The sequence below is a fragment of the Lissotriton vulgaris genome, chromosome 3_1, assembly GCF_964263255.1.
Source record: "Lissotriton vulgaris chromosome 3_1, aLisVul1.2, whole genome shotgun sequence".
Taxonomy (NCBI): domain Eukaryota; kingdom Metazoa; phylum Chordata; class Amphibia; order Caudata; family Salamandridae; genus Lissotriton; species Lissotriton vulgaris.
This window is the reverse complement of record NC_141689.1, coordinates 2,017,199,406-2,017,220,883: the sequence shown is the minus strand read 5'-3', so window position 1 is coordinate 2,017,220,883 and position 21,478 is coordinate 2,017,199,406. Positions and strand designations below refer to the sequence as shown.

Sequence of the window (21,478 nt, the reverse complement as noted above, 5' to 3'; positions counted from 1 at the left end):
GGCAGATCCATCTTTTTTAAGTCCTACTTCAATTTATGAGCTGTATTTAGTCATAATGTGTCACAAGTTCCCACAGCTCTTTCACTGACTTCATTCTCTGTATATAGTGCTCTTTTTCTTTGGCTGATGCTTTTTCAACTTTGTATTTTTCTTTTGTTTTTTTTCTTATAATATTGCGGTTGAGTGTACATGTTGTGTTTAGCATGTCCACTGTCTCTAATACTTTTTTAGCACTGCGCTCTGTACCCCACTTTGCCCTTAGAGCCACTTGGCTTGTGCTGAACACTAGGACACTCTGCTGACTTTACTCCCAGGCCTATCATTTCCAGAGTCCACAGGAATGAGCGATTCACAATCGTGCTCAGCTAGACGACATCCAGAAATGGATGAACCCCAGCTATCTCTAGTTGGGTCAGTCAAGCACGGGTCAGATCATTTTTTGGTACGGGGGAGGTCTGCACTGATGCCTTTAACATTCTGAATGTCTTCCGACTCAAGCTTCTTCCAACTACCCAAGTTTCAGTTTCTGTTTGGTGCCATTTTTATGCCACAGGTCAATGCAAGAGCAAAATAAAAAAATACTTCTTGTACATGCAACTCTTAAACCTACCCCTCTCCTGGAAGAACTCATAGCCAGTGCCAAACTAAACACCCACGTAAACTATATCAAAGCTTTTTGTGACACTTAAGAGAGCTGCTAAGAAGAGGCTGGAGTCCGTATAGTGTTGAAGAAACAAGTAACTTTATTGGGAGAAGAGAATCCCATAGACTACATCCACAGGTGGGACAGCAACCGCCAACCCCTTCAAATCCTGCACATTCCAAGCATGAGCCCGGCTCTCCAGATGACCTCACAGAGTTCCATGCTCAGGCCAGGCAAGCAACGTCATAACCATATACATTGCTACAGGGCCGGCTTCAACTCTGGTGGTGCCCTGTGTGACAATGTCTGTTGCCGCCCCGGCCAATGACCACCTCTGCCACGGATTCCCTCACTAGCACCCCTTAACAGGGCCCCTCAAGTCTTCATATCACTGTCTCTCAGATTCATTTAGTTTTATAGCACCACTCATACCAGTGTAAGGTGTCAGGGCACTTTACACTACACACACACTGCACAGAGACAATCACATGTGTGTAAACCAGTGTATAGGAAATGTTACATCAGACAGGGCTACAAGGTGTAGTTTAGGAGCGACATGTGGATACTGGTAGGCAATATAGTCTGAGTCCTTAGTCTGGAAAAGCACAAATTCAGATTTTAAAACCTAACATCATTGTTAGGGGTTCTCTTTAATAATAAGAATTATTTTCTTCTACCCACGGGAACCATTTTAAGAAGATTAGGATGATGAAAGACTGGACAAAAAAGCATTTAGCTCTAACATTTACCTTGCAGTTTGCATGCAGCTTTTTGATGACAGTTAATAGTTCAATGTTCTATATTAGGATTTTGACTTGGAAACAACCTGTTACAAAAGAAGCTCTCTTACAGAAGGAGTAACCTACTGTCCTATCTACATTACATGTACTTTGTTATTTGCATAGTACACGTTCTTAGCAGTAGGCATTTTAACCCTCTGTGCTACCATAGGATGAGCCAAAACTTCCACTAGAACAACCTCTGGTCTCTTTCCAGGAAGATGATTATTCACCAGAGTTATCTTGACATTTTTATTGATGTCTGAAAATTGCTGGAGCCCAGGAACACAGAAGCAGGTGCTTTTAAAATGATAGTATACATTTTTTTTAAATTACGCCCCCACCTCAAGTCAACACCCGGTGCAATGGCACTGATCGCACCGCCTTAGAGCCAGCCATGCATAGATACCACACCCTTCCTTTAAAAACACTTCTATTTTAGCTGCAACACATGCCTAGTGCAGCAGTCAGGGCTATCTTTGGGCTGAAATAAGAGACCCCTGGAAGATTTAAAAACATTTTGCGCTGGGTTAGCATCACAAAAAGTGATGCTAACCATCTCACAATATTTTTTTCCTATTTCACTTTCCAGTGCAAAACTTGTTTTGCTCTGGAAAGTACCCTGAAAGTAAAGCAAAGCAGCACCAAGCACTGCTTTGCGTTACTTAGCGCCGAGGATTTATTACATGAGTGGTACTTGAACATTCCCATGCAACCATCCATGCCTCTTGATGCAAAACCTTGTCTCCAAACAGAAGAAGACAGGGTTTAGCTCCAAAAGTGAATGCTATTTGAAAGGAGGCGTTACAATGTTTTTAGACATTCCCCTCTGCACCAAGGTTCTCTGACACACTTAGCGCAGCTAAAAGCAGGTGTAAACGCCTGGAAAGCCAGTGGAGAGTGAGCAACTGCGAGCTGGCAAAAACAACTTATAAAAATGTATTGAAGGAACAACATAAGCTTCTAAAAGTAGCCAGGAGGAACTACATAGTCAATAGTATCTACAAGGCAGATCACTCTCACAAAGAGGTTTTTAAGGTGGTTCAGACCTTTTTCAAGCCTAAAGCATTAGAGACTGAAGTGCAACCTTCCCCTGTTATGTGCGAAAAGTTTGTAAGTTTCTTCAACAATACAATTTCGAAGGTTTATGATTCCTTCCCAACACCAGTGGCAACGGAGAAATCAGACAGGTAGGTGGGAGTTGCAGCGAAACCTTCGCTCATGAATTTCACGCCAATTTCACAGCACGATGCGTTGGCAGAAATTCAAAAATGCAGATCAGGCGCCCCAGATGATCCATGTCCTCCTAAACTTTGGAAAGTGTTGTCTCATTCTCTTATTGGTGCACTGTCTCATATCTAGAACACTTCCCTTGAATCCAGCATTTTTCCAGACAATTGGAAACATGCTACCCTTCTCCCTTTGAGGAAAAAACCAATGGGGACCCGGGAGATCTCAATAATTTCAGGCCAGTTTCATTGCTGCCAGCGCCGGGAAAAATGTTAGAGAAGTTGGTCCAGTGCCAACTGACTAACTTTATTGAGAGCCAGGGCTCTCTGCATGACACACAATCTGGATTCCACGCGGGTTTCAGCACGGAGACTGCTCTCCTGGAGGTGGCTGATTCAGTGAGACGGTCGCTCGATTCAGGGGCATCAGCGATGCTGGTGCTCCTGGATCTTTCTGCGGCATTTGACACAGTCGACCATGCCATGTTGGTTCAGAGATTACGGGACATAGGCATCGGGGGGGAGGTGTTAGCCTAGCTGAAATCATGTCTGAACAGTCGTACTCAGAGAGTCGCCCTACAATCATTTGAATCAAAGCCTAAACACCTTTGGTGTGGTGTTCCTCAGGGCTCATCGCTGAGCCCTCTGCTCTTTAATCTGTACCTGGCTCCGCTTTTCTCTTTGATTGCCAACTGGGGGGGGGGGGGGGTGAAGGTGATTTCCTACGCTGAAGATACCCATTTGGTTTTTCCTTTTCAAGAGCAGACAGTAGATGCCTTCAAGAACTTTAAGGGTTTTCTGAGAGGTATAGCATTATGGATGAATAAAAGCAAGCTAAAACTCAATACAGGAAAAGGTGCTGTTTTTTAGAAAGGGCCCAGCCCCAACACCAGATTTGTGGTGGCCATCAGAAATGGGCCCACCCTCTACCCATGCCACTAATATTAAAAACTTAGGCGTAAAGTGGGAGGCTGATCTTTCTTTTTCGGCTCAAATTCAGCAGATCTCTGATACTTGCTTCAGCAAACTGAGAAACCTTCGGAAATGTTTACATTTTCTGCCAGAAGACCAGTACTTAGCGCCAGGACACCCAAGGGTAATCACGCACTCTACAAGTGCAAATAACATAACAGAAGATTGCCGCAAATCCATAGTCCATGCCACAGTGAAATCAAGACTGGATTAGGCACATGGTCTATATCTCGGCCTTCCTAAATATTTGATTAGAAGCCTTCAGATGGTACAGAATGCGTCTGCGAGACTGATCAGATGCATACCTTTTCGACATCATCTCTCTCCGCATTTACTCCAGCTTCACTGGCTCCAAGTAGCCAAAAAAATACAATTCAAGGCCATGATTCTGGCCTACCGGGCTCTGAAGTGAAAGTGCCCCGGATACCTTAAACAAAGGCTATGCTGCTATTAGCAAAATCAATCTCTGAGGTCAAATTCACAAAATCTGCTTTGTACCCCCTGCTTTACGAAAGCTCGTCTGGGTGGTAGAGCGTTCTCAGTGAGGACGGCCAAAATGTGGAACGCTCTGCCTGGGAACCTCCGCCATGCTGATTTAGAGACCTGCTTTAGGAATGCGCTGAAGACATGGCTGTTTAGGCCAGACTAGGCTTCAGACCAGTGCTTGGATCTCTACGTGGGTACTGCCTGCTGCTAGAGCGCCGGGACACCTCTGGTTGAGGTAGATGTTTGCGCTTTATAAGTACCAGTATTATTATTATTATTATTATTATTATTGTTATTTCTACTTTCCTTTCTGACTTTGCATGCATGCTGCACTATGCAACACACATAAAAGTAGGAACAGTTTTAAAGTGTGCCTAAGCATAACATTTTGTACTGGAAGGGTAACCTTCCACTACAAAACCTATGGCAGACTCAGACACACACCCTTGCACTATGGCGCAAAGGTGTGTGCCTGGTGCTTGGCAGCAAAAATCTGTGCCGACGCTATGAAGAGGGGAGGAGAGAGCCATCTCTCTGTAGATATGGTGGTCTCCTGATCCCAACCTGTCGCGCAGTGCAGAGCAGCATTTTTGGCTGCTGCACTGCTTTCCGTGACTGTTTTGAATATTTGGGACCACATTTCATCAGCTTGCAGAGCTCTGCAGTGGCTCGTAATCCCATATCACACTGCTTTTTAAAATCATATTCATTGCGTTCAAAAGCCTATATCAACTTGTCTCAGGATGCCTTTCTTCTAAAATCACATGGCAGATATGTGCTCAAGCTCTCCCCCCACCCCGGTTTGGGGGTGGGGGCGAATGTCTTTTTCGGCATAGGCTTCTATACAGTGGAATGCCTTCCCTTTAAACATCCAGCTCCCAACAACACTCTTAAATTTCAGGAAAAGTTGAAGTCCTGCCTGTGCTTGGCTAGGCAAGCTTTACATCAGCTTCTGGTGACCAGACGTCCCGGATTTCCCCGGACAGTCCCTGTTTTCAAAGGACTGTCCCGGTGTCCCAAGGCTTTCCTTAATTTTAAACAAATGTCCTGGTTTTTGGAACCAGGGTGAATTCATACTGAAAGGAGAATTGAAAGGTATGCTCTCTCTAAGTAAATTGTTTCTTTCTTCCAGAGAGCGCAGGAGGAGTTCGACTGCATGCATGGTGCAGCAAATAGGGGGACAGAGTGGGGATGGAGTACAGGGGGCTCAGGGTAGAAGTTGTGCCATAGCTAATGTTATTAATGCGTAGCTAATGCATGCATGTGTGTGTGTGTTTGTTTTTTACAAGGCTACACAAAATCGGGACAGGCAAGATATAAAAGTAAGGCTGAAGTATTTAGCCCTACTTTTATGTCTGGTCTGCCCGGTTTTTTCTTCTCAAAATCTGGTCACCCCACACCAGCTCCTAGAAACCCCCAAACCGCTAAACATTTGCTGTAGGTAAGTCAGTGATTGGAAGGGCAAGCTGCATCCGACTGACAGGCAAAGCAGAGGCATGCTTTAAAGTCTGACTGAACTAGTGTACGCCGAACTAGCCCCAGTGGGAAACCATTAAACAAGTAAAACAGCTTGGACATTCTCTCCAGTTGGAGCACGGAACGAGGATCCGCGTGCATCAACAAATAGCCAACATACACTTTGGACGCAGAAAACCCGCATTTGAACCTGGAGCAGTGTCCAGTGCACGCTGTCTCGCTGAAGAAAGGAGAGAATCAGACAAAGGAATATAATAATAGTAATAAGAGTGCAATATATTACAATACACTCCCTACCTGGTAACTGATTTACTCCTAGGCAGCCTCTCTTTATCCAGTAATGGGTGTGTGCCACCACCCAGTGGCATTGATAGGAACTGCTCTTCAAGCTATTTGTAATGGTGCATACAGATCTGTAAGGAAAGAAGCTGTCGCGCTCGCACACCTGTCGACCCCGTCACCCGCAGCTGTGCACCCGCACCCACCCAGAATTTCGTCATGGTGCAGTTGAATGAATCGACCAGCCTTATAATGGGAAGCGTAATAAAAAGAATGTTAGGAACCGAAAGAGCCTATCTTTTGAAGTTATGAGAATCACCATGAATAGAATAATGTTATTATGTTCATTGTACTTCGTTGTAGCGCTCGAAGGGTGTGCATAGAATGGCCTATCCCGACTAAGAAAACCTTGACAACACAGAAAATTTCAAAATGATTACCGTCGATCCATTCAACTGCACCGTTACCATTAGCATAAGAAGCAGTTCTAATCAATGCCACTAGGTAGTAGCAAACATCTATTACTAGATTAAAACATGATCCATTACACCAGTTATCAGATAGGTAGTATATTGTAATGTATTGCTATCTTACTTTTATTATACGCCTATGTCTGATTCTTTCCTTTCTTCCGCGAGACAGTGTCACAAGCTGAAGTACTGTGGAAAGCGTGTCAACTGTGGGGGTTGACACCTTTTACTCCTGATGTCCCAGGGCCCAACCTATTAAGGATCCTGAGCAACTGGGCCAAGTGCACTTCACTCTCAGTGGTAGCACTGGTTGAGCAGTCAAAAGCTTCTCGGTGGGGGGTGGGATAGACAAGACGGTGAACACAGGCTCACAACTCAAAATAAGCACAGCAGCAGCAATAAATGATTGTTCGGTCAAATATTTGTTTTTATGTAAAACAACATATTTTCATAAGGCCACAAATTGAAAATACAACAGTCACAAATAATACACACAGTTGCCTGAGGTCAAAGCTCTAATGGTTAATAAATGTGTCTCTAAGTTCCACTCCCCTCCAGCTAGTGGTTGTGGTTACTCCCCATTCACTATAGGCGATGTTCAGGTTAAGCCCTATTTGTGGTTCGAATCTCAGGAGTTCCACTCTGACTCTTTATTAAAGTCAAAAGTGTTCCAGCACCGAAGTGTCTGTCCTAAAATCAATCTTACCTAGACCAACAGGTTCCAAGCCCCCTTTGCAGACGCAGAGGCTGAAACGGCTGTCTTTGGTAAGACTTGCTTTGGTTGGTGGCCTTTGAGTTCCACAGACACGGTCCTACAGCGATAACAGCTGTTTTTTTTTATGCACCTTCAATGCTGGGTAAGTTCTTCAGTTCCTCTCACAGGTGAAGGGGGGGGAGGCTCAGAACCTCTGCGGTCACTGTAGCGGCCTCTCTCCTCTCTTGCTTGGTCCCGGTGGACCCTTTGGTATGGGGGTCACTGTTCCTTCCCCGTGCACAGGGTCCTGCAAATCAGCATGCAGCAATCTTCATGGCGGCCCCACCTGGCTTTCAGAATCGGCGATTTGGTACTGCACACAGGCGATGATGACCCGTTTGGTGCAATAAAGGTCATGGCTCACTTCTAGGGCTGGGTGTAGTTCGCAAAGTAGCTCTACGTGAAGCTATGCAAAGTGCATTTCGCACTACGTGAGCTACGCATAGCACTACGCGAAATGCGTAGTAGCCTGTTCGCACTGTGCAAGATGCCGTTTTCAATGATTGCACAGTGCGGACAAGCATTCGGCACTGTGCAATCATTGAAAACGGCATCTTGCACAGTGCGAGCTGTAGTTTTCTGCAGCTCGAGTAGATTTTTACTCGAGTGGCAACTTTCTCAACGCGGACTGGTAGTTTCTCATTGCGAGAGGTCATGAGCATACGCGACCACTCGCAATGAGAAACCTGACAGCCCGCGCTGAGTATCTTGTCGGGAGGTTTATTTTCCACGATCGCAAACGAGGAAAAAGTCTCGCCGGGATGTCATTATGCTTCTTCGCGGTCGCCAACTTGACGTTGAGGACCGCGAGCAAGCAAAAAATGACCGCGGAACTACACTATGCTACGCGTGTTTGCACTGTGCTACGTGCAATTTGCGAAGTGCGAAGTAGCGGAAACTTCGCAAACTACGCGAGCATAGCGTAGTGCTTTGCCCAGGATTACTCACTTCATGGTGTCCCTCCTTTGACATACGGGGGTCACCAACATTTCCCTGCACATGGGCAATAATCTGATCGGTGCAGCAGCTGACTCCTCACACCATGTTTCTGGGATCCACCTGGCAGGATTTCCCCTCTGGACATTGCTCCCGCCAATGCTCTCCTCTTCCTCACAGGGCACACTGGTTTTGGCAAGCAGGCAGGTGCTGGTGCTCCAGGCTCCAATGCATGTGGTCTTGGATTCCCTGGGAGATGTCCTGTCACCCAGCTGGGAGACTAGCAGTTCTAGGGCCCCCTGTCCTGGTCATAGGCAGAAGTCTTGCGGAGCTTCTTCTCCTGGCACAGTCCGACTGGCTGCTTGATAGTTGACAGGTTTTGGGGTTCCAAGTTCCCCTCATTATCATGTATTTGCAGATACCAGATATTATTTAGGGTCTCATTCTTTGCAGTTTATGTTTGGGGTCTGCTTCCTTTTGGAAATCCCTCTCCTCTGTTCTCTCTTCCTCCAGAAAGCAGTTTCTCACAGCAAGAGTGACTCCAGATCTGATAGCCCCCAAACACAGGCCAAGATAGCGACTAGAGGTAGACACCTGGATGTCAGCCACAGTGATATGTGTATCAAAAGATTACACAAGGGCATCAGTCCTACTCTTTATGATTCCCTCATGAGCTCCAACTCCTTCATGAGATGTGCCCAGGATCCTTCCCAGTGACCTCTTTCTCTGAATCAAAGAGCACCCATTGAAGTGCACTGCAGAGCCCGGCTCTCTCTTCCTCTGAAGTGTCCCATCCAGCTTCCAGCAATGCAGCAGTACGCAAATCTGTCTATGGGGATTCCTCTACCTGCTCATGTTTCTCCAATCAGCTCTGGGTATCCCAAAATGGAACCCAGAGTCTTCCATGTATCTACAGGTATATGTTTACCCAGAATATGCGTATATCATACAAGCACTACAGAGAACTACATCCTTCATGTATTGTATCATTCACATGCACACATACATCCAGAACATGCATATAACATACATGCACTGCCCAGAAGTGCACTATCCCTGCATTGTACCATTTGCAGGCACACATATACCCAACAGATGTATACTCACATGCACACATACATCCAGAATATGCATATAACATACATGCACTGCCCAGTACTGCAATATCCCTGCATTGTACCATTTGCAGGAACACATATACCCAGCAGATGTATATCACACATGCACTGTGCAGCCCTACACACCAAACTGATGTAGGCCAATGTTGAGTTACGCACACAGTAGCAACCTTAAAGGAATGCGCTTGTAGGCTTCACTCTAGTGACACAGATATAAAGGCACTGCTCTCTTCCACTGATTACTACATGGTATGCTAACGCCACGGCGCTCGTGCTGCTTAACTCCTGGTAAAGGCAGTAGCTTTTCACCACTATGAGGGTAAAGCTTCGGGTGCCCTTCTCAGTCCAAAAAGATCACAATCCGTGAAACAGGCCTATGCCATGGCGCACACTCATGATCTCTGTTCACCCATGACAACAAAAATCATCTTTAGGGACCCAGAAATCGTACCGCTGGGGCACCTAGGGCACATCCATAAGCATGTGAGGGACTTTTCCATCCCAAATGAGGGGTTCTCTAAAAGTGGTGCTGCCAAATGTGCATAACTAGATTCAAGAGGCATTCCCTATACAATTATGGGCATGGTTTGAAAAACGCGAACTAAAATCCTACACTTGAGACAGTGTGCCACCTGACAAGTATTTGATTGCCTCTCTGTGAGTTTTCTGGTATTGCATTCTGACATGTCACGCAAAAACAAGCACATATACCTAGGAACAGGCTAGAGCTGTGGGCTTTGCAAGTGCACGTTAGCAGTATAAAATAAATTAATAATACAAATTATTTAATTGTGTATAGTTAGCATTGAAAATGCTTTAATTTTGTAAATATTAGACTGAAATAAATATTACTAAGGCCTGTGGAAGGGGTAGTGGCCATCTTCACGCTCTGACATGGCTCACCTCCTTCCTGGATGAGCGCTTCTTTCAGGTCTTTGAAGGAGAGGTTGTATCCACCAAGCAGCCACTTAGTTGTGGGGTCCCCCAGGGCTCTGCCCTGAGCCCCACACTTTTTAATGTTTACATGAGGCCCCTAGCGGAGATAGTCCATCCATTTGGCGTTTGAATTGCCACCTATGCAGATGACACCTAGCTGGTGGTTTCATTGAACCATGCTGAGGGGTCGGCTAGCACTCTGAGCCCCTGTTTAGAGGCAGTGGCCAGATGGATGGAACTCTCCTGCCTCAAATTAAATGGGGAAAAAACAGAACTCATGTTACTGGGCAACCCTTCACCTACCATCTTGTCCCCATCTGGCCTACGTGTCTAGGCCCCCCCTCCTCCCAAACCACAGATAAAAAGCTTGGGAGTTTGGCTAGATAAATCACTTGACTTTACCTTCCAGGCCACCAAAACCTCATCCACCTGTTTTGGGTTGATGAGAATGCTCCGGAAAGTTCTCCCTTTGCTTCCGTTCCAGGCGAGGAGAGTCATGGTTCAGGCTCTGATACTTTCTCACCTGGATTACGGCAATGCTCTTTATCTGCGAGCTCCGGTGGCTGCAATCAACAAGCTCCAGGTCACCCAAAACTGTGCGGCCCGACTGCTTTTCATAATCCCACGCTGGCAGTCGGCCAACCCCGCCCTGAGGAAGCTACATTGGCTTCCTGTGGCAGCTAGGGTACAGTTCAAAGCCATGTGCCTGGTCCAGAAAGCTATTCGTAGAACAGGTCCAGCCATTATGCACCCTCTAGCCACTCCCTACCTCCCCACCAGAGCTCTCCGCTCCATCTCGTTACATCTGGCCAACAAGGCCCGCTGGGGTGGCCGCTCATTATCACACAATGCTGCGAGAATATGGAACTCCCTTCCTCTTACCCTTAGAGAGAATAACAATCTGCTGGCATTTAGAAAGCTTTTAAAAACTCATTTGTTCAGAAGAGCCTGTTAGCGCCCTATTCTGTCGCCTTTCTGATTCTAGCCAAAGCGCTGTGAGGCCTCAGGGTAGATTATACGCTATATAAATATAATTTTCATTTCATTTCATTCACACCACTTTCTTCTTTGGGGTCTCACTCTGTGAGACGCATACACCTTTGTTCTCACCACATCTTTTTGAAATCCTCCATCTGCATATCACACCCTTTCCCACAATTGGTACATTTGCAACCATTGCTCTGTGTACTCTGCAAAGGATTATGGGCCTCCTTTATGAGATTTTTGCCGTAGGGAAGCGCAGCAGATCTTCCTTCGGCGCTTCTCTGCGGCAAAAGAAAACGGCAGGAATGTGCTGTATCGATAAGATACGGCATATTCCTGTCCTTTTCCCCTGCGCCGGCACACAATGTGCTGCCCTGTTCCAGCACCATGGTGCAAGGGTGCCTGCATTGCAGGAATGATAATTTTTGTACAGGGAGGGAAACCTTTCTGTACGAAAATAATCACAAGAGGCCTTTTCCTCTTTCTATGTGTGCTGGAGAATGCAGCACACGTAGAAAAAGGAAAGACTAGGAGAAATAAAGAGAGTACTCCTTGCTATGCCTCCCTTACGCCTCCCCTGAGGAGGCGTAAGCTTTTGGCGCTGCTTAGATTTACGATTTCTTGTAAATCTGGAGCAGTGTCAAAAGGCCATGGATGCTGGGAATGCCACCAGCAACACCCATTGCATGCCCGTTTAGCGCAGAACACTGTGTTAAAGGGACTGATATTAATGAGGCAGCATCAAGCCAAAAAAAGTGGCTTAGTGCTGCCTGATAAATATCACGCAAGCTTCTGCACCTCGGAACGTCACAAAAAGTCACGTTCCGGAAGCCCAAGGGGTCTCATAAATCAGGCCCTAAATGTACATGTATTCTGCACACCTTTTTGACCTTTGGACAGGCACAGTGAGAAACTCACACTCTCCTCTGCCTCACCATCAGAGCTGCCAAACATTGACCATGATAAACACCCAGCCAGATTGTACTAATGGATATTGACATAAAGAAAGTTGACACAAGAATATTGAGGGACAAAATATCAAAAGGTAAGTGCCTATAAAAAAAGTATAGATTTCCTATTCCTAACTCCACATGTACGTAGCTTGAAGATTTAGGTATAGAGTAGGTACATATATGTAGAGTTAGGCATTGAAAACATAGACTTATATATATATTATGCAAGAGTTACATGTTGCATGAAAAATCTGCAGAAACACATGTTGAAAATAACAAATAATCTTAGGGACTGCAGGATAGAGTAACACGTGAAATGTAAATAGGGATTGCATTGCAGACAGGGAATACCTTAAGAGTTTTTACAGTAATTCTTGAGAAATCAAGCAATGTTTATGCTAGTAAAGTTAAGGACTTGTCTATATAGAAGGATAGGGACATTTTGCAAAAGTAGTTTGTTAGGTCTTGCCTTCCCAGCGCACATGCACTACAAGGCAAAAAGACCTTTTCCAAGCGCTTAGGCTTTTCAGCCAAGCAAGTGCACGCGTTCCATTGTCATCAATGGCAACACGTGCACCTCAGGAGATTCACTCGCGGGAGCGCGTGCCTCCATCTGGCAGCAATTATCGCTCCCGCAAGTGAATCGCGCCTGCCCCCCTGCTGCCGCATGAGCGCTTGTTTAGGAGCTCTGTTAGGGCTATCATCTGGAGGAGGACACGCCTCCAGGTGCCGGATGAGGGCAAAGGCTGCACGCGGATTGGGCTGTCAGCTGCGGAAGGAAGTAATGCATTATTACTGTTTAAGACCGGAAGCGCCTCGGGGGGCTCGTCCGGTTTATTTTGCATTGAATAGTCCTGCGCCGTTTCTTGCTTGCCTGCAGCTGCTCTCGTTCCCCTTAAGCATATCGAAGATCTGCTCAAATCTCAGAGCGCTGCTGATCTCCTTGTCTCTCCTCCTCTCACGTTTCTGGGCACGTAGTGTTTCTTTTGTTTGTTAAATTATTTTTTTAATTGGAAATACAGTGGGAGACGCGCCAACATCCATGCTGATCTCCTATCTCCACAGTGAGCTAGAGGTCTCACGAGCTCCTCCTGTCAGCACGCCGTCACAGCCTTACTTCCTCCGGCAGGCTTCCTCGGATCCTGTTTACTAGCTAGACGGGCCTCTCTCCCAGTCCCACCTTCCCCTTATGAAACATTTGTGCAGCCTGCTGCCGATACTCGCTGTGCTCATTTCGTCTACTGACGCTTTCCATATTCCCAGTCTCTCCTTCTCTACATCCTCACCATCATAGCAGCCTGTTTTAAGGACGTAACAGGCAGGCCAGGTCTGCTCACGGGGTGTGGTCGACCTGCCCTCGCTTCAGCCCTGGAACTACTCTGTGGACTGCACCTGGGTCAGAGGCAGCTTTATCTAAACTCCCCTAAACCTCGGCAAAAACCCATGATTTAAGTTTAACAATGGTTCCCGTGCGCAATTTTCAGTGGTTCGGCTACTTCTAACATTTTTGGGCGCTTTTCCTACATTACCGCTTTGGCTTTTCTTTTGCCTGGACGTTCCTCTGACATCCTTAGAGCCCCTGCAGACATGACGGACTGCGGTAGCAGGTTTATTTGCTAACTAAACATCACAACAGAAATGCAGCAGGCAGCTGAGCCCAAAGCGGGGGGAGGGGGACAGCAACTTAGCGCATAGCAGCTCTGGGGGGGGTTCACAGCAGGCCGCATGCAAGGCGAGAGGACACCATGCATAGCACCACTTCCAAGTAGCCAGCCCGGCTGACAATGTGGCCAAAGGGGTTTTTTAATTCTCCCCTTCCCCACCTCCTCCCTTCTATGCATGTGTGTACGCGATTTCTGCTGTTACCTTCATCATTGATTATTTAAACTGTGCGCCTTAACAAATGCTCATTTAAAAAAAAAAAATAATAATTTCTAGAGCAAAGCAACCCCGGCCTTCATCTCAGACCACTGTCCGGCCTTCATCTCAGACCACTGTCCCAGCGCGGAATGTCCTGTCCCCAGCATTTCAGTATGTCATTTTACACCTTAATTACAAATTTCGAATCTAATCTGGGACAGAATAAAGCTTCTTTTCTGAGACGGGGGCTTCTTACTAATAGTCGCAAAATGTGTTGTAAGGGAACAGCTTATTATCCTCCTAGTGCCGTCCCCTACCTGTCAGTGCTGTCTACTTTACATAGTGCGTCTCCTTAGTGCACGCTTTGGCACTGTGAAGCCGCGTAGACTATAAGGCGAGGCTGTGGCAATCAGAATTTAAAGATCCGGTGGAGGGAGGTAAATCCCACTTTCGAGAACCTCAAGCTTGATTTGGAGGTTTATGAGGTGAAACATAAGAGAGCCTTGTCCCGACTGACATCACTAACCTACTTTTTATCTTCCAGGTTGTCCTTCTCTCGGACTAGTAATTTGCTAGGTTGCCCATCTGCACTACTAGCCGTTTGGCATGTTGCCCCTCTGCCACACTAAGCCCTGGTCGCCTTTCTTTATGCCAGCCTAATGCATTGCCAAGCTTTTCCTTTCGCCAAACTAACCATCCTGTCCACGCAGTGTTTTTTATTTGTTTAACTCTGCATGGCTGGACCTCAGTCGAGCTAACACTCTAGGGCGATTTCCTGCATGACTACCCCGGGCCACAATGTCTGTCACCTATACTTACCATTTACTGGCCTTCAACCTCACTACCAAGCAGACATTTTTGCAACTACTGTTATTGATGTGAATACCAGCTGGGGATAGTTTTGGGTGGGGAGATGTTGCTAGTAGCCCAGTTTCCACAAGTCAATTAAGTGAAGGAGTAAAGGTGTTTAGGAATTACGGTCTAGTTTCAGAATTGGAAATTGTTAATTGGTAATTTTGTTCTCAATGTCAGACAATACAGAGACAACTAGGCAGATAATGCGTGTTCTAGTAAGAGGAGTCAGTTATCTGCAATTATTTTTTAAACATTTCTAAAATTAGTGATGTAACATTCTAGGCTTGAGCTGCTTCTCAGGTCCCAGTAGTAATTTCTCTGGTCCCTGTGATAATTCCTCATTCTCAGTCCTCTAGGCAGTGCTGCAGCTGTGTCTCTGTTCATATATCCAATACACTTCAAACCATAGCACATAAGTAAAATACATTGTCATTTACATCACCAGTAGATCTAACTCTGACAGATGCAAGACCTATTGCATTGCAAATGCTTGTCAATAATTGTCGTGTCTGAAACCCGGACGCACTTCCTCTACTTCCCCAACATAGCTCCCAGTCCCCCAATATGATGTGCTGTGCTACTTTGTTTGTGAGCTAGGTTTGCGCTTTAGAAATACCAATACATGCATACATGCTTACCATATCATCCAAAGGGTTGTATGACATTACAACGCATGCTTTTACTATGCATGCCTTTACATCGCTAGTTTTACACCGCATGCTGTTACAACTCATAGTGTTGAGGGGTGCTGGATAGTGAATAGCTTACGTTGTAATGACATGCGTTGTAAAACTTGCGATGTAAAGGCATGCGTCGTAAAAGTTGCGTTGAAAGGGATGTTCTCCCATCCAAAGCTTTTTTCCAACTTTTGCCGCACTTCTGCATTTGATCTACGGTGCAGTGAAAGTGAGTGGCTGTGCACAGGGGGTGTGTCCTGCCAAGCCCATATCAACCTTTAATATAGCACGTTATAACGCATGCTTTTGCTACGCAGTATTTCACAACGTGGTCATTAAAACGACTGGGTTGTTACAACCCAATGCCATTACTACGCACGTCATTACATCGACTTGCAGTAGATGGCGGGGTAACATTAGGAATGTATAATTTACTATTCCAACTCCAGCCTACGCAACAGTAGGGAAGATGTTGGAATAGTAACTTATACTATTCCTTATGTTGGAGTGCCATCTACTGCAAGCCGATGTAATGACTTGCGTCGTAATAGCATTGCATTGTAACAACGCAGTCGTTGTAATGACTGCGTTGTAAAGGCATTGCGGTGTAATGACCGCGATGTAAAGGTTGTTTCCCATCAACCTTACATGGTGTGATGTACTGGTAAGAGTGTACCGGCAGCAGCCCTGGCACCCAGGCTGATTGCTTCCCAAGGATCACCAAGTTCCTGTCAGGCAGGTAGGCCTTGCTAGTCTCCGGCATACTTTGACTATGATGAGGGTCTGGAATCAGCCCAAAGGGGACATCCTTCCCTAAAGCCCTACATCATTGTGTTCATAGGTATATGGACTGCCAGTGAATTCACTGGAGTGACTTCAGCACATGCCCCCAAATAGTTATTAAATACACAACTGTGAAAGAAAATCCTCCTATAAATGTACAAGATTATATTTAAAAATACTGCCTATCAAGAGTGGACGCTTCTATTCCTCCACTTTTGAGGGTCATTATCCAGGTGTATCGAGCTCAGTAGTCTTGAAACTTGAAAATGCTGACTGAAAACCTTTGTAGCATGGACTCCACACTTGGTCTCTACTCTAAAACTTCTTTTGTTAAATCTTCTGTTGTAGGTGGAGAAAGAAGACTTCCTCTCAGTCCTGGAAAAGTTTGATTTGCATCTCAAGAACGAGCATTTTAACCTTTTTCTGGCAAGATGTGGCTTAGAAAACAGCCTGACTGGCATCAACTACATGGACTTCCTGAAGAACTTCCAGGACCGCAGTGACCGAGGGCTCACTCACAAGATACTCTGTAACCCAAAACACAAGTGAGTACTCAGTGTGTGCACTCTGTGCTCATGTAAGTTATTGTGGTAATGGCGGGGGCCTTTCTTTAGAACAAAAGCTGTTCTCTGAGCCAATCCGAGTTCACGATTACCAGTGGTTTGTGATTTATGCGGGAGACCTGCAGTCTGCAGTCACTTACCACACACGCTCTTTTTATGTATTTAATATAGGCATGATACCTTTGTGAATATACTATTAAAATAAGTGCAGTTCACAAGGACATGAACATCTGGTTATTCCATTTATCAAGAATGTACTACTCAGTTTACTGTTTTATATTTTCAATAAACATTTGAAGTAGGGGATACAAAAGTAAACATATTTACTAAGCCATTGGGGTAACATCAGGTGTGGTGGGTAAATGTGTATAGAATGCATTGCGGTGTGGCTCGTGAGCACCCCTGGAATGTGGTGCATTGTGGTGAGTTAGTACCCCTTGTACGCAGGCTGGGTTTTACAGTAGAGTTCCTAGAAAGCAGTGAGGATGGTTAATGTCTGTTGGATGCAATCCAGAGGGATGTGTCGTTGGCTGTAGGGAACAGTGCACTGGATGGTGACAATGTCACTAGGATGCAGTGGTGTAGAGTGACTGCTGTCACTCCCTGTAGCAGGTTCCTGTCCCTTGGATACAGTGCAAGGAGCCTGGTGGATTAATTGATTCCGAATGAGGTGCAGTATCACCAATTATTGTCCAGAGGATACAGTCAACAGCTCTGGCATAGTTCCTCTAGTGTATAAGACAGGGGATTATGCTGTTGTCCCGCGGATGCAGTACAGTGTCATGGGTTAGTGCCACCAGGATGTAGTGCAGTGTGTTGGATGGGTTTCCTAATGATTTAGTCCTATGAGTTGGGCAAAAAAACAATGGTTTTAGTCCCAGATCTCTGTACGGGGTGAATGCAGGGCATTGTTCAGCATTCTGTCCATCAATTGTTCTTTTTGAATTTGTCAGCCGGAGTGGGACGCGCATGCCCAGACGTGGGTCCCGTGCTCTCCATGCCACTGGAGTCAAGCTATCCTGGCTGATGAGGGGTGAAACCTAGAAACCGGTCCTAAGATGCTTGTTTCCAGTCCAGGGAGGACCTGGCCTAACAGGTCGGGATGGACTGTTCCCATTGGGTACAGGGTCAAGGCTGACTTTCATATGCTGGGTTCAAACTGGAATGACATAGGGAGCAAACAAACGATGGATTAAGGCCCAGATCCCTGTACTGGTGTGAATGTATGACATTGTTCTGCTTTCTGTCCAATTGTTCTTTTTGCAGTTGGGTTAGTGCACCAGTGGTGCAGTGCACTGTGATTGGTTAGTACCCATAGCATTCTATTAAGTGTGGTGGGCTAGCATGCCTAGGATGGAATGCAGGGGGCCTTTTTTATTACGATGGAGAATTCTGGGGTGAGTTAGTGCCCGTGTGGTGTAGCGCTGTGGGGCAAATTAGTCTTCCTAAGAAGCAGTGCAGTGTGTGTGTTCCACTAGGTTGAAATGTCGTGGTGGAATAATGGCTCTGGAATACAGTGCATTGTGCCAACCTAATGTCTTTTGGATTCCGTGTTGTGAGATAGTGCCCCTCAGATGAACTTAAATGTGATGTAATCACGTCGCTATAGTGCAGTGCTGTGTATATGTGTCTACAGCGCAATAGCCATGCAGAAAAGGCATCTTCTAATGGTGCAGCATTGAATCTAATTAAACTGGTCATGAAATGTGTAACTGAACAATGAAAATGAATCAGAAGCTTACAACATGTCTTTCTCTTTCTTCTTCTTCTCTCTCTCTCTCACTCTCTCCCTCTCTCAGCCATATGCATACGCCTTAGGTAGAATTAGCTTAAACTCTTTTTAGCAAGTGTTAAAAATTACTTTACCAAAAGGGACTTCCTCTTTCAGTGGTTAAACTCCTGCCCAGGAATTGTGGAACAACCCCTCTGTTGCCTGGATGAATTCAAGGTCTCACTGTCATCCTCAAAAGGGAGATCTCCCTGTTATGCTTGTTATGTGGGTAGCTGTCTGTATTCCAGTGAAAGAAAGTGCTCTCTGTGCGTTTTCAGTACAGTGATCCCTTTTGACAGCTTAATATCGTCAAGATTTCCTTCACTAAATTTCGGGAGAAGCTAACTGCCTACCAAGAACATGGGTGCACCCTCTTTAACACAGTATTAGGGTGGGGTAGAATGATTTCCATCACCCAGAAGCATGCTATTAGCCACATCTAAAGTTAAAAATTAGAGGCAAGTTGAACAGCAACCATTTTCATAATAATTAGAATAATAATCCACATTTGTAAAGCGCGAACCATCACCCGTTAGGGTCTCTAGGCGCTGGGGGCCATCCGGAAGATTAAGCAAGCTATTGCCCAGAGTCACATGGTGCTGGGCTAATCTGCCGCCGGCCCTGGGGATTGAACCGTGATTCCCAGATTCCGGAGTCGGTCACCCTGGCCGCGGAGCCACACCTCCCCCTCTCATAGAAACATTTATTCCCACTTAGTCAGTGAGTAGGACAATTCTCTAGACCAGTTGGCACATTTGGAATCTCACTGTTGGTTTTAAGTGTGTATGCTCAGTTAGATGAAAGTTTAAAGAGGATTTCCGGCAGTGCTTAATTTGTAAAATATGAAGTGCAGGTGCTCAAATGTTTGTTGGAGGCCACACCTACTTTTCTTCGGCTCCACCCATTTCCTCCACTGGCACCAGTACTGTGTGTGTGTGTTACATTATCATAGATATCCCATCCATGCTCAGGCGCATGCTTGCAAACTTTTTTTGCAATCAGTGCTTTTCGATTGATGGGTGCTGGACTGCCGATGTGTGCGTCGTACGTGCAAAAGTTTTTAACTTTAAAGCCTGCCCAGCCTGAGCCACTGCCAGTAAGCCCGATGGATCAATCTGGAATATGCAGTGCTGGGAATATGGCCAGTCAGGAGGGCTAGTATAGGATGTCAGGCCGCCAAGCCAGCCCTTAGCCCGCCAAGCATTTGGGCGAGTGATTAAGTGAGCCTAAAAATGTACACATTTTTAAACATCCGAACAGGCGGTTTAGTGGTTTTACCGGCTTTGGCCTGTTTGAACTAGAAGCGTTTTTTTATTTAAATCTGCAGTTTATGCAGTAAATTGTGACATATGCAGCAACAATGGGCAATTCAAACGTGGAAAAAGCAGTGGAATCACTATTCCTGAAGAGTGTAGCAATTTTACTTGACAATGCATCTTGGACACAAAGCGAAAGCAGAAGTGAATACCACAAAACCAGCGCCCCCGTCCACTTTACCAAAATGGGGCGCTGTTATCACTGAGGTGCCTATATAATAAATGTATTTCTGTTTAACCAAGCGCTGGGTTGGCCGGTTTTACCGACCATAGTAGTTGCATCGGTACACCTCGCCCTCCCACAACTGTCACCGCCCAAATGATACACAGACAAGTAAGTTGGGGATAAGAAGTTGCAGGTTTATTTGTGATACAAATAACAGAGCGGGTTAACTGACAGGCGACCCCCCTAAGCCCCGCCACCCCTCGTGGCAGGGCGCCTGAAGTTGAGCCAATGATGCGGACACAGTGGCCCTGGCCAGGTGTCGATCCTGGGAGGCACCAGCCTCCCACCGGTGGACCTATCGTCCACCTGCCCCACCCTCCGGACAAGGGAGAGTCAACTCACACCTTGCCCATCCAGGCGGGGCGTTATTAGCAAACCCCCGGTTGTTCAGGCTTACAACCGCCCTAAGGACTAACGGGGTGCCGTTGAACCAAGTCCCCGAGAAGGGCCCCTCGGCTTATATATGACTCATCGCTGTGCATTTGCACGTGGGCTTCAGGTCCTGTTCCTGCGCCTGTCCTGCATGGGGGATCGCCCTGTAACACCTCCTGCAACCTGAAAGAAACATAAACAATATTAATAAACCCCCCTCACCACTTCCCCCCTTTCAGCGGGTGAGCGGTAGGGAGGGGAGCTGAAATTGCGGGCCTCGCGTCCGGGTCGTGGGGTGAGGGAAAGGGCCTAGGAGGGGCTAACGGGCCTAAGGCTGGCGAGGGACAGCCATGCGACCACAATGGTGGAGGGGCAGCAGCAAAGAGGCCGCCGTGAAGGAGGAGCTCACCTGATAACCTCCCAAGGAAGGGAAGGGGTGGCCTGAACTAGCGTGACCCCGCCTCCTCCCACCCAAGGGCTGGCCTCGGTTTCCTGCGCCCTACTACGGGGTTTGCCCTCCCATGGGGTCCCTTGCAGGGACATCGGGCAACCTTCATAGTAGTTGCATCGGTACACCTCGCCCTCCCACAACTGTCACCGCCCAAATGATACACAGACAAGTAAGTTGGGGATAAGAAGTTGCAGGTTTATTTGTGATACAAATAACAGAGCGGGTTAACTGACAGGCGACCCCCCTAAGCCCCGCCACCCCTCGTGGCAGGGCGCCTGAAGTTGAGCCAATGATGCGGACACAGTGGCCCTGGCCAGGTGTCGATCCTGGGAGGCACCAGCCTCCCACCGGTGGACCTATCGTCCACCTGCCCCACCCTCCGGACAAGGGAGAGTCAACTCACACCTTGCCCATCCAGGCGGGGCGTTATTAGCAAACCCCCGGTTGTTCAGGCTTACAACCGCCCTAAGGACTAACGGGGTGCCGTTGAACCAAGTCCCCGAGAAGGGCCCCTCGGCTTATATATGACTCATCGCTGTGCATTTGCACGTGGGCTTCAGGTCCTGTTCCTGCGCCTGTCCTGCCTGGG

At 46.6% G+C, this 21,478-nt stretch overlaps 1 protein-coding gene across 1 annotated transcript in view; it reads left to right on the top strand.

Annotated features, from left to right (window-relative positions):
• LOC147728741 (EF-hand calcium-binding domain-containing protein 6-like) overlaps positions 1-21,478 on the top strand; it is a 377,333-nt gene that overhangs the window by 159,332 nt on the left and 196,523 nt on the right. The window contains exon 9 of the mRNA XM_086962496.1: positions 16,539-16,735. Coding sequence (XP_086818622.1) covers positions 16,539-16,735 — 197 coding nt within the window. The remainder of the gene's footprint in view (positions 1-16,538; positions 16,736-21,478) is intronic.